The 15,847-nt window shown below is 47.7% G+C and overlaps 1 protein-coding gene across 3 annotated transcripts in view; it reads right to left on the bottom strand.

The window, feature by feature from the left end:
* Nucleotides 1-9,993: 9,993 nt before the first annotated feature.
* ABHD6 (abhydrolase domain containing 6, acylglycerol lipase) overlaps nt 9,994-15,847 on the bottom strand; it is a 57,756-nt gene continuing 51,902 nt past the window's right edge. For all 3 annotated transcript variants that reach the window (XM_033210258.1, XM_033210259.1, XM_033210260.1), the window contains one exon: nt 9,994-11,132. In XM_033210258.1, coding sequence (XP_033066149.1) covers nt 10,956-11,132 — 177 coding nt within the window. In that variant the 3' untranslated portion in view covers nt 9,994-10,955. The remainder of the gene's footprint in view (nt 11,133-15,847) is intronic.

The raw sequence follows: 15,847 nt of genomic DNA, 5'->3' as shown, positions 1-15,847 counted from the left end.
AGACGAGGTTTCACCATGTTGGCCAGGATGGTCTTGATCTCTTGGACCTCGTGATTCGCCCACCTTGGCCTCCCAAAGTTTTGGGATTACAGGCGTGAGCCACCAAGCCTGGCCTAATTTTTGTATTTTCAGTAGAGACGGGGTTTCGCCACGTTGGCCAAGCAGGTCTCGAACTCCTGACCTCAGGCAATCCACCCACCTTGCCTCGCAAAAGTGCTGGGATTACAGACGTAAGCCACCACGCCCAGCCTACAAATTTATATCTAGCGTCTCCTCTCCTCAATATCTCCTATGTCAAGCACTCCCCAAAGATAGTACCCACTCTCAGTGTCCCTTGTGACTCCCAGCACATAGTATGTGTTCTATCTAGGCCGTCCTGAAAAGACCCACAAAGTAAAGACTTTGTGCTAGGCACTATGCAAAATATTTTACATATGTTGTCTCATGGAACCCTCACACAATCCTGAGATGGCTATTACTATGATCATCGCCATTTCAGAGGTAGAAACTGAGGCACAGGCCTGGTGCAGTGGCTCATGCCTGTAATTCTGGCACTTTGGGAGGCCGAGGCTGGCAGATCACTTGAGGCCAGGAGTTCAAGACCAGCCTGGCCAACATGGTGAGACCCCCATCTCTACTAAAAATACAAAAGTTAGCCGGGCACGGTGGTGCACACCTGTAATCCCAGTTACTCAGAAGGCTGAAGCAGGAAAATGGCTTGAACCTGGGAGACAGAGGTTGCAGTAAGCCAAGATCACACCACTGCACTCCAGCTGGCAACAGAAAAAGAAACTGAGGCACAGAGAGGATAAGTTATTTGCTCAAGATCACAGTTATAAGCAGTGGCATGGGCTGTCTGATTCTAGCCAGTGCTCTACACACTGCACTGTATTACCACCAATTGAGGGGCTGCAGTGGGAAGGGAAGCTTTAGTGTAAGCCCCATAAGGATGGAGGCTTGTCTGTGTTGCTCACCACTGCATCCCAGTTCCTGGTACCCAATGGTGACCCAACATCTATTTACTGAAGGCATGTGTTCATAAATGGATGTGCTGGTTTTGCTTGGGTTGGGGGGCAAAGGGTTGCCTTGCACAGGACAGTTGAGTCAGCGGGGATCTCCTTCCTCAATTCTTTTCTCAAAATCCCACTGTGTTGTTTCCAGCAGCTTCAGTACTTGACCTTGGCCATGCTCTCCAGTTCTGTGGTTCCTACTTTCTTCTTCCTTCAGAGGAGACAGGGCTTATTCCAGATGTGGGAAGAGGTGGAGAAAGCAAACACAGACCCCACAGAACCTGGCATTTTCTTTCTCAAAGCAGCTTGATTTCACAAGCCACCAGAACTTGCTGCAAATGCATCCTCTGCCGCTTACCTGCCTCCCTCCTCTGTCACATGGAGAGATTATTAGCAGCTACCTCACAGAGTTGAGGGAAAAAGAGCTGATTGTATAAAGTGTCTGGCACCCCAGGAAACCCTCAGTAATAGGAGAGGGTTCCTGTAAGCCAGCTGCCTAGCAAACGTATCCTGCCAGGCAGCCCAGGAAAACCAGAGCAGTTCCTGCATTTTGAACTTCAAGGAACAATAGATAATTATCACCCTGCTGCAACAAACCCTGAAAACGCAGTGTCTTCCCAGTTGCCTGAATTCTCTCATGCTGTCTTATTAATTCAGAGTGGAGGATAAAAGAGACACCTTTGAATGATAAAGACAAGAACCTTTTGTTTTTGTGTGTGGTGACTCAGGCCTGTAATCCAGCACTTTAGGAGGCCGAGGCAGGTGGAACACCTGAGGTCAAGAGTTCAAGACCAGCCTGGCCAACATGGCGAAACCCTGTCTCTACTAAAAATACAAAAATTAGCTGGGTGTGGTGTTATGCACCCTACTCAGGAGGCTGAGGCAGAAGAATTGCTTGAGCCCGGGAGGCAGAGGTTGCAGTGAGCTGAGATCATGCCACTGCAATCCAGCTGAGATGACAGAGTGAGACTCTGTCTCAAAACAAAACAAAAAAACAAACCAAAAAAAAACCTTTGTTTTTCAACTAAATTTTATATAAAAACATTTTTTTTGGACAGTGTGTCACTGTCACCCAGACTATAGTACAATAATGTGATCATGGGTCACTGCAGCCTCAACCTCCCAGGCTCAGCCGATCCTCCCACCCCAGCCTCCCAAGTAACTGGGACTACAAGTACATGCCACCATGCCCAGCTAATTTTTAATGTTTTTGTAGAAACAGGGTCTCACCATGTCCTCAGGCTGGTCTTGATCTCCTAGACTCAAGCGATCCTTCTGCATTGGCCTCCCCAAAATGCTGGGATTACAGGTGTGAGCCGCCTCACCGTGACTAAATTTTATTTTTTGAATAGGTACTGTAGGCTTACAGCATACATTTCAAATGACATAAAGGGATAAATATTAAAAAGTGAGTCTCCCTTCCACCTCTTCCCCTGTCAACCTCTCCCCTCTCCAGGAGCAACCATTAGTATGAGTTTCTTAAGTGTCCCCTGAAAAATATGATATGGGGGCTTTTCCCTCTTGACAACATATCTAAAATTGCTCCAGATCAAAACACACAAGGCTGCCTGTCTTTTTTTCTTTTTTTTTTTTTTGGAGACAGGGTATCACTCTGTGAAACTGACCTCAGTCTTAAAATTTGAGAAAATTAGATTTGTCTTATCTGAGTTCCTTTCTCAGTAAACCAACCATGAGGCCTCCCAGATGGTATCAAGGAGTTGAAACTCACCAGATCACTGCATTTGGATGAGTCCAGACCCTTCATCCTTCACGATTGCCTGTCCCCCACGACCTGCTTTCTGTTGACTAACTCCCCTTTCTTATCCTTCCCTGATTCCTGTTTTCCTGCATGTAGTTATATTTCTGCTGTATAAACTCCTAATTTTAGTCAGTCAGGGAGATGGATTTGAGACTGATCTCTGATGTCCACAGCAGCAGCACCCAAAGAAAGCCTTCTTCCCTGGCAATATTCATTGTTTCAGTGATTAGCTTTCTCTTTGGTGAGCGGCAGGACCTAGACGCAACTGCTGGTGTTTTGGTAACAGATTCTGCTGAGTCTAGCCTCAGCTGGATCCCATGGGGAGTCCTGGAGCATAAATGATATTAAGGAAGCTTCCAGGCTTTGAGGCAAGGGGGCCAAGCCTTCATATTCCTCCTGTCATTGGCTGCCACCTATAGGGTTGCCAGATTTAGCAAATAAAAATAGAGGATAGGCCAGGCACAGTGGCTCATGTCTGTAATCACAGTGCTTTTGGAGGCTGAGGCAGGAGGATTGCTTGAGCCCAGGAGTTCTTACCCGTTTGTGTGTGTGCAAATGCACAGAAATCCCAGTGGACTGACTGATAGGCGAAGGGTGGGGCTGTGCAGAGGGTGTAGGAGACTCTCATTTTTTAAGCAATCTTTTTGTTTGATTTTTTTTTTTTTTTTTTTTTTTTTTTGAGACAGAATTTCGTTCTTGTTGTCCAGGCTGGAGTGCAATGGTGCGATCTCGGCTCACTGCAACCTCCGCCTCCCAGGTTCAAGCTATTCTCCTGCCTCAGCCTCCCAAGTAACTGGGATTACAGGCATGCACCACTGCACCTGGCTAATTTGTTTGTTTTGTTTTGTTCTGAATCGGAGTTTCACTCTTGTTGCCCAGACTGGAGTGCAATGGCCCGATCTTTGCTCACTTCTACCTCCACCTCCTGGGTTCAAGCAATTCTCCTGCCTCAGCCTCCAGAGTAGCTGGGATTACAGGCATGTGCCACCATGCATAGCTAATTTTGTATTTTTAGTAGAGACAGGGTTTCTCCATGTTGGTCAGGCTGGTCTTGAACTCCCAACCTCAGATGATCCATCTGCCTCGGCCTCCCAAAATTTTGAGATTACAGGCGTGAGCCACTGCGCCTGGCCTAATTTTGCATTTTCGGTAGAGACAGGGTTTCACCATGTTGGCCAGGCTGGTCTCGAACTCCTGACCTCAGGTGATCCACCTGCCTCAGCCTCCAAAGTGCTGGGATTAGGTGTGAGTCACTGCACCCGACTGTTTGATTTCTTTTAAAGTGACAGCATTGCCGGGCGCGGTGGCTCAAGCCTGTAATCCCAGCACTTTGGGAGGCCGAGACGGGCGGATCACGAGGTCAGGAGATCGAGACCATCCTGGCTAATACGGTGAAACCCTGTCTCTACTTAAAAATACAAAAAAACTAGCCGGGCGACGAGGCGGGCGCCTGTAGTCCCAGCTACTCGGGAGGCTGAGGCAGAAGAATGGCGTAAACCCGGGAGGCGGAGCTTGCAGTGAGCTGAGATCCGGCCACTGCACTCCAGCCTCGGTGGCAGAGCAAGACTCTGTCTCAAAAAAAATAAAAATAAAAAATAAAGTGACAGCATCATTTTGGTAACACTAATTATTAAATAAAAAATCAGGACCTGCTACTTACATAGTTAGGCACAAGAGGGAGCTGTGGACCACATCTCTCTGTTTTTTCTTTCTTTCTTTTTTTTTTCCTCTGCAAAAACAAGCAAAAATACAGAATGCCCAGTTAAATTTGAGTTTCAGATAAATAATAAGTGGGACATCTTTATACTAAAAACTTATTTGTTGTTTATCTGAAATTAACATTTAACTGGGCAAACCGTATTTTATCTGGCAACACTTGGACGTGAGAGGAGAACAGGCATAGCCTTGCAGTCATCTCCAGTCATCTGAGGGTAGCTCAACACGGCAGCCAACCCAGCAGGTCGGGGTGGATGCAGGAGTCAGTAAAGGGGACCTGGGAAGGACATAAGTACACCCCTTTCAGGCAGGAACTCTGGGGGCAGTGCACCAGACAATGGTAAAAGAAGATTAGAAGCCCTTTCCTAGACTATCAAACCACCCCCATCACCCAGGGAACAGCGAGACAGCCTGGCCCTGCCCCAGCACCCACCCCTCTGCCAGCAGCTACTGGAGGACATCTTTTCTCCTTCAGTCATTCCCCTGCTTGTCTGGGGGTTATAGCTGGAGCCATGCTTTTTGACTTGGTCTCATCCAGCATTTCTGAACTGTATTTAAATGATGGAGGAAACTTTCCTTGGAAGTGATCTTAGAAACCTCTCTCCTAAAAAATGGCTCCAGGGCCCCAGGAAGGGAGATTTTGGGGGAGGGAATAACCACCCATGTAATGAAGCAGCCTATTTCTGGAGGGGCCTTAAATCCTTTCTTCAAATTCAGAGCTCCTCTCCTGGGGGTTCAAAGAGGTCCTTACAAAGAGATTTGCACCCCGCTTTCTCTGGAGGATTCTGCATCCCTGTTATAGGAACCTGGGGCTCTGTGGGTTTGGACCTAGAAGAGCTCCAGGGAAAATAGCAGGTAGGAGGAGTGGGTAACAGTAATGTCTAGCATAACCCCATTTGCGTTATTAAAAAAAAAAAATCCACAAAACCAACCAGTTTTACACTGCTTAACTGTATGTATGTGTGCAAATGCACAGAAACCCCAATGGACTGACTGATGGGGGAAGGGTGGGGCTATGTAGAGGGTGTAGGAGACTCTCCTTTTTTAAGCAATCTTTTTGTTTGATTTCTTTTAAAGCAACAGAGCATCATTTTGGTAACACTAATAATTATTAAATAAAAATCAGGACCTGCTACTTACATAGTTAGGCACAAGAGGGAGCTGTGGACCTATCTGTATGCTGCTCCTTCCACGCTGGAAGAAAAAAATGCTTCCTCAGCCCACCCCTAAGGCAGGAGAGCCGGACCTGGAAAGCAGGCTCCCATCCCTTATCTGCAATCCTAAAAAAAAAAAAAGAGCATCTGGAAACCAAATACCTTCACCCAGCGCCAATGCCTAATCTGAACTAAGGTGAGGCTTACAGCTTTTGTCCCACTGACTGTGGCTAGACATACATTGCATTGCAGAAATACGAATGCATTTATTTGATCATGTGTGGTGGCCTCAGACCCTGCAGAGGGCATCGCATGATACATGGAATACACACTGTGATACCTTTCCAGGTTGGAATGCTTCTGAATTCGAATCATGTCTGGCCTGAGAGCTTTGGGGAGGGGCTGTCTTGGCAGCCACCTTTCCAGTTGTCCTTCAGGAAGTCACCTGCCCCCAACCCAGCCAGCTTTGGCCTTTGGTCATTGGAATTGTTACCCTCTTACTGCCCCTACAAACCCTTCCTTCTTCCACCCCCTGCTGCAGCTCCTGGTGTGGCCTCAGATGCCTGTTCATTGCCTTGAGGATTTAAAGACCAAAGATCCAGAAACCAATGAAGGGAAGGTTCCTCCAGGAGCCAAGAGAGAGGGACTGTCCTGTTGCTGAAAGGAGACCTGAGCAGTCACTTGTCCTCTCCCTCTGCCAGACTAGGCTGATGATGGTCACAAGACTCTCCTCTCACTGCCAGCACAGGCAACCCCAAGTCCACATCCTGGTTGGTACCAGCCCCAGGGAGCAAATACTGGGCCCCAGAGCCCTGGGGCAGCTGGGGACACCAGAAGAGCCAGCCCCAGGACTGTCACTTGGCAGGTAATTTGAGGATATCTTCACTGCCCTATCTGTGACCAGCCCCGTCCCTCCAAAAGAACCCTCTACTTTTTTGTCTCCTTTCAGGAAATGGAGAAATTGTAAGAACAGCACCCAATTTGGGGTTGGGGAGGGAGAAAAGGCTGATGAGAAGGTCCAGTCTGTGGTTAAAGGGTGATGCTGGAAGAGCTGAAAGGTGATAGCTCCTCCAAAGCAGAAGGCTGGGGCCTGCACGTGTTAAAATCTACAGCCACCATTTTAGAACGATGTTAGTTACCTAAGCAACCCACGATCCTAAGAACAATATCCAGGGCTTGGAAAGTAAATAAAGGGACCTAAATGCAGCATTTATCTATAAATATTAGACCCCAAATTTGTTTGAAGGCAGGTATAGCCCCTGGCCAGTAAGCAATCCCTCTAACAGATGCCTGGGCAGACCCCAGTAGAGCCTCAGGGCTGGCTTCTGAAGTGGCAGCTAGGAGCAGCCACATATTTTTTTCTTTTTCTTTCTTTTTTTCTTTTCTTGTCTGTTTTTTTTTTTTTTTTTTTGAGACAGAGTCTTGCTGTGCTGCCCAGGTTGGAGTGCAGTGGAGCAATCTTGACTCACTGCAACCTCCACCTCCCGGGTTCAAGCAATTCTTGTGTCTCAGCCTCCCCAGTAGCTGGGACGACAGGTGTGCACCACCATGCCTGGCAAATTTTTTGTATTTTTAGTAAAGAAGGGGTTTTGCCATTTGGCCAGGCTGGTCTTAAACTCCTAACCTCAGGTGATCTAGCCGCCTCAGCTTCCCAAAGTTCTGGGATTACAGGCATGAGCCACCGCGCTCGGCCAGGCCACATCTCTTGACTGCTTTCCATGCCAGATCCCAGAGAGGCAACGAGACTGAGCCGAGACTTCTCCCAAAGCCGAATATTGTTGGGAACAAACAACACTCATTTCCAGAGTATTGGGGCGGGGAGAGGGTATCAGCAAGGTGAATGAGCCCTTCCGAAGTAGATGACACTCTAGTCCTGGTTATTAAAGAGGCTGGAGTGGAGAGGGCAAGCTATCCCTGGGTATGTCCTTAGCAGAATGATGTCAGGATCCAGGTGAGTTCTGTTTCCTGTCCAGCAGGAGGCTAGGCAGTTGGAAGTCCTTAACTAGGATGAATGAACAACCGGGTCACCTTCATCAATGGGGGCTCAAGCCAGGAGGTGTGGCCCCAGCAACCTACGGCTGAGGCTGCCACACACTGGCCTGGTCCAGGTGAGCCAATGGGGCCCCAGGCAGACTGGTAAGTTATGAGGGAGAGCTCCTGCCTGAACAGGCAAAAGCATTGTTTTTACACATTACCTTGAGTTATACACTGAGAGGCTTCCCTTTCCTCATAAGCTATGTGACCTTGGGCAAGATTCTTCACTGCTCCATGCCTCGGTACCTCTGCTGTAAAACTGGCATGGTGTCATACATACAGGGCTGCGTGAAAACACTTAGAATAGCCCCTGGCATATACTGACAGAGTTTAGTCCTCCAGCCTGGCCTGACATAGGTTCTGAGAATTTCCTCTGGGCAAAGCAATAAGGTTCCCCAGGATGGGGAATATTCACTGGGGCTCAAATGGAAGATACAGGCTTACACAGGCAGTCTCATCAGTTTGATGCATTTGTTACATCAATCACTCCTAGTGTTACCTCTGTCCAGGACAAGGAGCCCAGACTGACTCCAAACTGAGTTCTCACTGTTGCTTGTCCCTCTTCAACACCAGACCAGAAGGGTCTGCCCACAGCAGCCCTGAAGGCCCCAACTCCAGGCAGTGGGATCGAGCCCAGCTGCAGCTGTGATTCCTGGGGCTTTCCATTGTTATTTCAGAAGTTCCTGGCAGTCTTTCAGGGGGTGCTGTGATGAATGAGTACTTTCTTCTTCCCGACTGTCATCAAAGGCACACACCATAGAGCACAGCGGGGTGTGGCATGGGGGACTCAGAACTGGCAGTAACCAGCAGGCTTGCTATAGTCACGGAGGCAGGAATTGAGACACAAGAGTCTTTCTTCTGAGTGTGGCCAGAATTGCAGAACCAAGCAAGAACCTGAAAACCCACCTTATAGTTAAAAATGACTCCTTCATACTCTCTGCTCACAATTTGTAGTAAGTGCTTTCTGGTGACAGCAGAGGAGATGGAAGCTGTGTTCAGCTGCAGAAACTGCCTACTGTCCTTCTGGGCTGGGATGGATGGCACACACCCTGCCTGAATGACCCCATGGTGGGCACAGTTCAGGGACTGCTTCTGATGTCATCTTTAGCTGGTATTCAACCCAGAGCATGAGAATTCCTGTATCCACTATGGTTTCTGATCTGAGGTGCTTATCCCAGGTCTGGGGCTTCTTCAGTGATCCTGAGGAAACCATCTCTCATCACTAGGCCCACAACACTGAACCCCTCCCCCACTACACTCAGAATTCTTGGTGAATATAGGAAATTGGAACAAATAAAATGTTTAATATCTACTTTCTTTTCTACTTCATTGATTTTTGTTTTTGCCTGTATTACTTCCCTCTATTTTTCTCTGGCTTTGATACTATTTCTTTTCTCGTTTCTTGAGATAGAAGTTTAATTTATTGATTTTTCTTTCCTTTTTTCTTTCCTTTTTTTTTTTTTTTTTATAAGAGACGGGGTCTTGCCGTGCTGCCCAGGCTGGTCTCAAACTCCTGGGCTCAAGCAATCCTCCTGCCTTGGCCTTCCAAGGTGTTGGAACTACAGGTATGAGCTATTCCACCTAGCGTCTTCCCTTCTAATATACGTTTTGAAGCGTGTAAATTTCCTTCAGGGCACTGCTTTAGCTGCATCCCAGCTTGATGTCATATTTTCATATCTTCTTCTTGTTTTTAAGCTCTAAGTTCCATTCTTCTCTGGTAAACTAAAATATTCAAACACAGTCCTGAATTCCAATTTAAACTATAAAGTTTATCTCACCTTATTCCCAGAATGACTTGGATGTAGATTGTCTGTAAAAAAAAATTGGAAAGACTGAAGCTCCTGGGGAGTTTAGGGCTCCTAAATCCTATAGAAGAGAGTCAAAAAGAATAGTTTGATGACTCTTGCCTTTTGTTTTTGATATACAATTTCCAGTGAATGATTATTTTTTGACATGGACTTTTGTGCTTGTTGCCCAGGCTGGAGTGCAATGGCACAATCTCGGCTCACTGCAACCTCTGCCTCCCAGGTTCAAGCGATTCTCCTGCCTCAGCCTCCAGAGTAGCTGGGATTACAGGCACCCACTGTCGCGCCTAATTTTGTGTATTTTTTTTTTTTTTAGTAGAGATGGGGTTTCACTATGTTGGCCAGGCTGGTCTCGAACTCCTGACCTCAGGTGATCCACCCACCTCAGCCTCCCAAAGTGCTGGGATTATAGGCGTGAGCCACTGCGCCTGGCCTTAAAAAACACATTTTAAAGTTAACAGAAAATCTGCCAATATTGCACCTAATTAGGAGTTCAGAAACAGAAACCACCTGCATGTTGCTGATCTAGACTTATTAAATTTATTTCATGTCACTGTGGTCACTTTTACAGCTGTTTAGACTTATTTTTAATCACATTACTCTTCACAGAATTCACAGAATTCATTAACAAACTAGTATGTTACATCCAAGGGTTCTTAGTAGCACACCGAAATAGAAAAAGAGGCCCACGAGTTGTTGCTTGTGTGTGGAACCTGAGTCTGATTACTTAGACAGATGTCTAGAACATTATTGCTTTATTAGGCCTATTTTTTAAAATAATAAATTATCCCTAGGAAACCCACCCTGCCAGGTGCTCATTCTGTGACTGCTGTGGGTTCACTCAGAACACACCTAACTCGTGGGTGTGAATGAACCACCCACCCATGTACCCTGCTGCTCCAGCGGCTGGAGCAATGCCCCTCCATGCATGTAAACATTTTCTACAGCTTGCCACTTTCCTCCCTGGTCTTGCAGCCAATGGGCTGCAGTCATACATGGGTCTCTATGTAAAATTTAAATTAGACCTAAACAACAGGGTTCGGCAAATGAGGACTAATGCTCCTATAAAAGCCACTGCCCATGCAAGGGAATACACCTGAAGCAACAAAAATATCTTCAGTCTCCAACTATCAGGAATGTCTCAAAGAAAATGTCCTTGACTTAATTATGGTCCAAGGTGGCTGCTTTGCACGAGCTTGTCAGTGACATGAACTTGAAGACTTCATGGTAGATTTCATGGCTAGGGTTTCTTATTTTGTTCCATATGAGTTTCTATTTTGTGAAAAATATCTTGGAGGTTTTCGCGTGGTCCCCAAAGCTCTGGGGAACTGTGGATACCAAGGATAAGGAACTGGCTTCCTCAGGGTCACTGGCGCTCCGACCACATTTGGGGCAGGATCCCTGAGAGTGGTGGCCGTGTCAGACTTGGGGGATGGGAGCGGGTGCTGTGTGCAGAATGCAGGCTGCAGTCAGGGCCTCAGTCCAGCTTCTTGTTGTTGTCTGTATTGTGCACAGAAGCTAAAAAGTCGATTATGAGCTTGGCTGTCTTCCTGGGTCTCTCCATCACTACCGAGTGCCCACAGTTTTCCAGAAGCTCCACCTGGCAGTTGGCAATTGACTTGGCCAACATGTCTGCCCCAGACACATCCAGCACCTGCCGGGCAAGAAAGGGAGCTGGATGATACACAAAGATTCAGACACCCACATGTGCACTCCGTGGACAGAACTTCCACGAAGGTCTGACAGGGGTCAGCGGGGCAGGAGGATGTGAATTTTAGGACCAAGTCCCTTTGGTGTTGGGGCTTGTGGCTTTCTGAATGGAAGTAACCATGATGCCTCCTGTTTTATTCTGCAACTCTGTGCCAGGGGTTGGGCTGCTGTCAGCAATACTGAGGTAGAAAACACATGTTCCTTGCCCTTGAGGAGGTTATGGTACGATGGGGAAGCCAGAGAGCACAGGGGATGAGGAGGGTCGAGGGAAGACCTCATTCCTAAGTCCTGGCAGAGCAGAGAGGGGACAAGGGAGGAGCATTCATGGATGTGGAAACAGCACAGGGTGGGAGATCATGGTGAGTGCAAGGATCACCAAGGAGCATGGCGGCTGAGACACCAAGCACATGGGCAGTGGGGGTGGCATGGTGGGGAGAAGGGGCAGAAAGGAGGGCACTGTTCCTACAGCCACACAGACCATGGGGAGCCACGGGCTGTGTTAAGGTGAGTGACTTGATCAGGCTGGCCTTGTGACTGGTTAGGGCAGCCCAAGCTGTGGGAAGGATGCAAGAGGGGAAGGCTAATTATCACAAGCTGGGGGCATCTCTCTTTTTTTTTTTTTTGAAATGGAGTTTCATTCTTTTGCCCAGGCTGGAGTGAAGTGGCGCGATCTCAGCCCACTGCAACCTCCACCTCCCAGGTTCAAGCGATTCTTCTGCCTCAGCCTCCCCAGTAGCTGGGATTATAGGCGCTTGCCATCATCCCTGGCTAATTTTTATATTTTTAGTAGAGATGGGGTTTCGCCACGTTGGCCAGGCTGGTCTCGAACTCCTGACCTCAGGTGATCCACCTGCCTCAGCCTCCCAAAGTGCTAGGATTACAGGCGTGAGCCACAGCACCCAGCTGGAGTTATCTCTTTGAAAGTCCTCTGGGGATGCCCAGAGCTATGTGTTTCCTGGCTCTAACGTCTGTGGATATGGGGAATGCTTTTCCAACATGAAAGCCAGAACTTTTCCACGACTGACCCTTTCCAAACAACTCATTTCCTCTCATTTTCCTTCGGGTCCCCAGCTACTATGCCAATCCACCTCCATCTTTTTCCCCAACATCCTCCCTCGGAAGTGGATCCACATTCACTCTCCTTCTCTTAGTTGCCTTTACCTTCAATTCATCCCAGACAAGAGGGCCTCTCCTCCCCATCCTTAATGGCAAAAGCAAAAGCCCCAACAAACTCAAGCGCCTTCTGTGTCTTTGCTCTATTCTCACCAACTCAAACTATTAAAACCAAGATTTTCTGCCCACTGGGGAGTTAAGGTAAGAGGATGCCTCAGTCAAGGAACAGGCAAGGTGTCCCTGGACCAGGAAAAGGAAGAGCTAATGGGGAGCTTAACAGCTAATTCCAGCCAAGGAAATGGAAACCTCTGCCTTGTCACTCACTCACAGCTAAGGCTGCCATGGCAACCCACTGAGCAGGAATAATACCCAGCTACTGTGGAAACACCCAGAAGAAACGCAGATGTAGTCAACCAGTGAAAAAAGCATGAAAAAGTAGAAACTCCCAATTGAGTGTCTGTTTTTTTGTTTTGTTTTGTTTTGTTTTTGAGACAGGGTCTCACTCTGCTGCCCAGGCTGGAGTGCAGTGGCACGATCATGGCTCACCGCAGCCTTGACCTCCCGGGCTCAAGTGATCCTCCCACCTCAGCACCCCCCAGGTAGCTGGGATGACAGGTATGCACCACCATGCCCAACCAAAACTGAGTGTCTGTCCTGCAGAGAGATCAGAAACCACAACTCACAGGCAAAAATACCCATATGAGCTGCTGCCTTTGGCATTGTTTGCTGGTTAGCATTACAAGTCCATCATTCCCCACGGCCACCCAGAGGTATGTGCAACTACTGAACAGCCCCTGATGAGATATACACATCTGTGGGAACCATATCAGCTATTTCCTAAATAGACTATTCATATAAACGGTCAAAATTTTTTCTTGGGCTGGGTGTGGTGGCTCACATCTATAATCTCAGCACTCTGGGAGGCCGAGGTGGGAAGATCTCTTGAACCCAGGAGTTCGAGACCAGCCTGGGCAACATAGTAAGACCTCATCTCTGTAAAAAAATTAAAAATTAGCTGAGTACGGTGGCGCATGCCTGTAGTCCCAGCTGCTTGAGAGGCTGAGGTGGGAGCATTGCTTGAGCTCAGGAGGTTGAGGCTGCAGTGAGCTATGATTGCGCCACTGCATTCTAGCCTGGGTGACAGAGCAAGAACCAGTCTCAAAACAAACAAACAAACCAACCCTCACAAAAAAACAAAAATCAAAACCTTTTCCTGCATCGCTTCACACCAGGGCTAAAACTAGGGTGAGGCAAGTGAGGCACTCACCTAAGGCACAAAATTTGAGTGCCAAAAAACTCATAAATTAAGAGAAAAATATTTTGGTGCAGTATATTTAAAAAACATTAATGGAAAAAGACACACGATGAACAAAACATCAAAATTATAAATACAGATAGGATCTGACCCTGCGCTGGCATGACACATTTCTCTCATCTCACCCTTGTCTCGGGCCTGTTATGTACTATAGGGGTAGGTAGATGATAAGCTGCTGGAGGGCAGGGATCCTGGCTGTCTTGGTCCCTACTGTATCCTCAGGGCCTAATACAGTGTTAGGCACATACTAGATGCTCAATGAATGCCTGTTAACTGGATTAAATGTGTAGGCAGTCAGGTGGTGGGTTTATCCCTTCACTAGTTGGTTTGTTGGCTCAATTTCTCGCTTGTTTGCGCACTCACTGAGTACTCTGGGTCTCCTGCATACCAGGCACGGTGCTGGCAGGGAGAAAGGACATAAAGAATAATAGCCTGTCTGTCTCTAGATGGCCCTCCCGCTTTGGTGGACTGAACATAGAGGAGTGATGCTTGAACTGAAGCATGCAGAAACCCTCTCAGGAAGGGCTGCCATGTTTGGATGTACAGGTCGTATACTGCCCAAATCCATCATTCACATAAATGACAATGCACACGGCTCCCCCTGCAGTTGTGCAGTATAGCAGCCAGCCTACAGGGATCCAAAGAAGAAGGAGGCTGAATTTGGCCTGGTAGGGGCAGGTGCTGTGACACCAAATGTCGATGACAGAGCAGGAAAAGAGTCAGTGAGCTTGGGAGACAAAAGGCTGTGAAATCAAAGACTCCCTGAAGCCTCTGCTATTTGGCCTCTGTCCCGGGGACAGTCCACAAAACACATGAAGGATCTGATCGGATTTATAGCAAGCCCATAGAATGTCAGGCTCTTTTTCTGGAACAAAATGGACTTCTGAGTCTGGGAAAAAATTCTAGACCATGCATTGAGGCTACCAACAGAGGCAAAGCTACCAACAGAGGCAAAAACATGAGCAATCTAATCTAATACCAGCTAACCTAATCTTTTTTTTTTTTTTCAATTGGAAGATCACTTGCATATGTATTATTTCATTTGAGCCTCAAAATAACCCCAGTACTAGAAGAGAAACCCTCAATTTAGAGGGGGCGAGTTACTTGCTCAAGGTCATGGGCTGACCAAGGACAAAAACAGGGCTGGAACACAGACTTTCAGACTCCAAGGCCAGTGCCCTCACTTCTGTGCTGTTTCCACAGGAAGATGGGTTACAGCCTCTCCCTGTTGGCTCCTGAGAGCCCCAAATCACCTTTGGGGATTTTAGAACAACAGAAAGCCTTCACTGCTCTGGCTCTGATTCCTGATCAAATGACTCTCTGCTGGCATAGCCCAGGGCACAAACAAAGCTTCTTTCAGTCCTTTGGTGCTACAGAAGAGAGTACATGAGATCCCCTCCTCTCCACGTCCACAAACCCACGCTGTGAATCCTTACCATGCCTGGCTCATCTAAGACACCATTACCTCTTACTCTGTGTACACGGCATGGGCACAGCCTGGCTGCTCCTCCCTACTCTTTCCTGCCCGGGCCATTCATGCACTTGTGGGTCTTTGTGGCCACAGTGTGACCTCCTGCCAGTTAAAAATTGATTCATTGGCTGGGCACGGTGGCTTAAGCCTGTAATCCTAGCACTTTGGAAGGCCGAAACAGGTGGATCACGAGGTCAGGAGATCGAGACCATCCTGGCTAATACGGTGAAACCCTGTCTCTACTAAAAAATACGAAAAAAAACTAGCCGGGCGAGGTGGCGGGCGCCTGTAGTCCCAGCTACTCAGGTGGCTGAGGCAGGAGAATGGCATAAACCCAGGAGGCGGAGCTTGCAGTGAGCTGAGATCCGGCCACTGCACTCCAGCCTGGGCGACAGAGTGAGACTCCATCTCAAAAAAATAAAAATAAAAAAATAAAAATTGATGCATTTAGGTAAAGGGTATGCAGGTGTACTCTGTATTTTATTTTTATTTTTTGAGATAGGATCTTGCCCTGTGGCCCAGGCTGGTGTGCAGTGAAGCAATCATGGCTCACTGCCACGTCCACATCCTGGACTCAGGTGATCCTCCTGCCTCACCTGAGACTACAGGTGCATACCACCATGCTTGGCTAGTTTTTTAAAACTTTATTTTTTATAGAGATGGGATCTCACTATGTTGCCCAGGTTGGTCTTGAACTCTTGGGCTCAAGCAATCCTCCTGCCTTAGCCTCCCAAAGTGCTGGCATTATAGGTGTAAGCCA

This window comes from Trachypithecus francoisi, unplaced genomic scaffold, assembly GCF_009764315.1.
Source record: "Trachypithecus francoisi isolate TF-2019V2 unplaced genomic scaffold, Tfra_2.0 Lachesis_group0, whole genome shotgun sequence".
NCBI classification, from domain to species: Eukaryota; Metazoa; Chordata; class Mammalia; order Primates; family Cercopithecidae; genus Trachypithecus; species Trachypithecus francoisi.
This window is presented reverse-complemented; position numbering and strand designations above follow the sequence as displayed.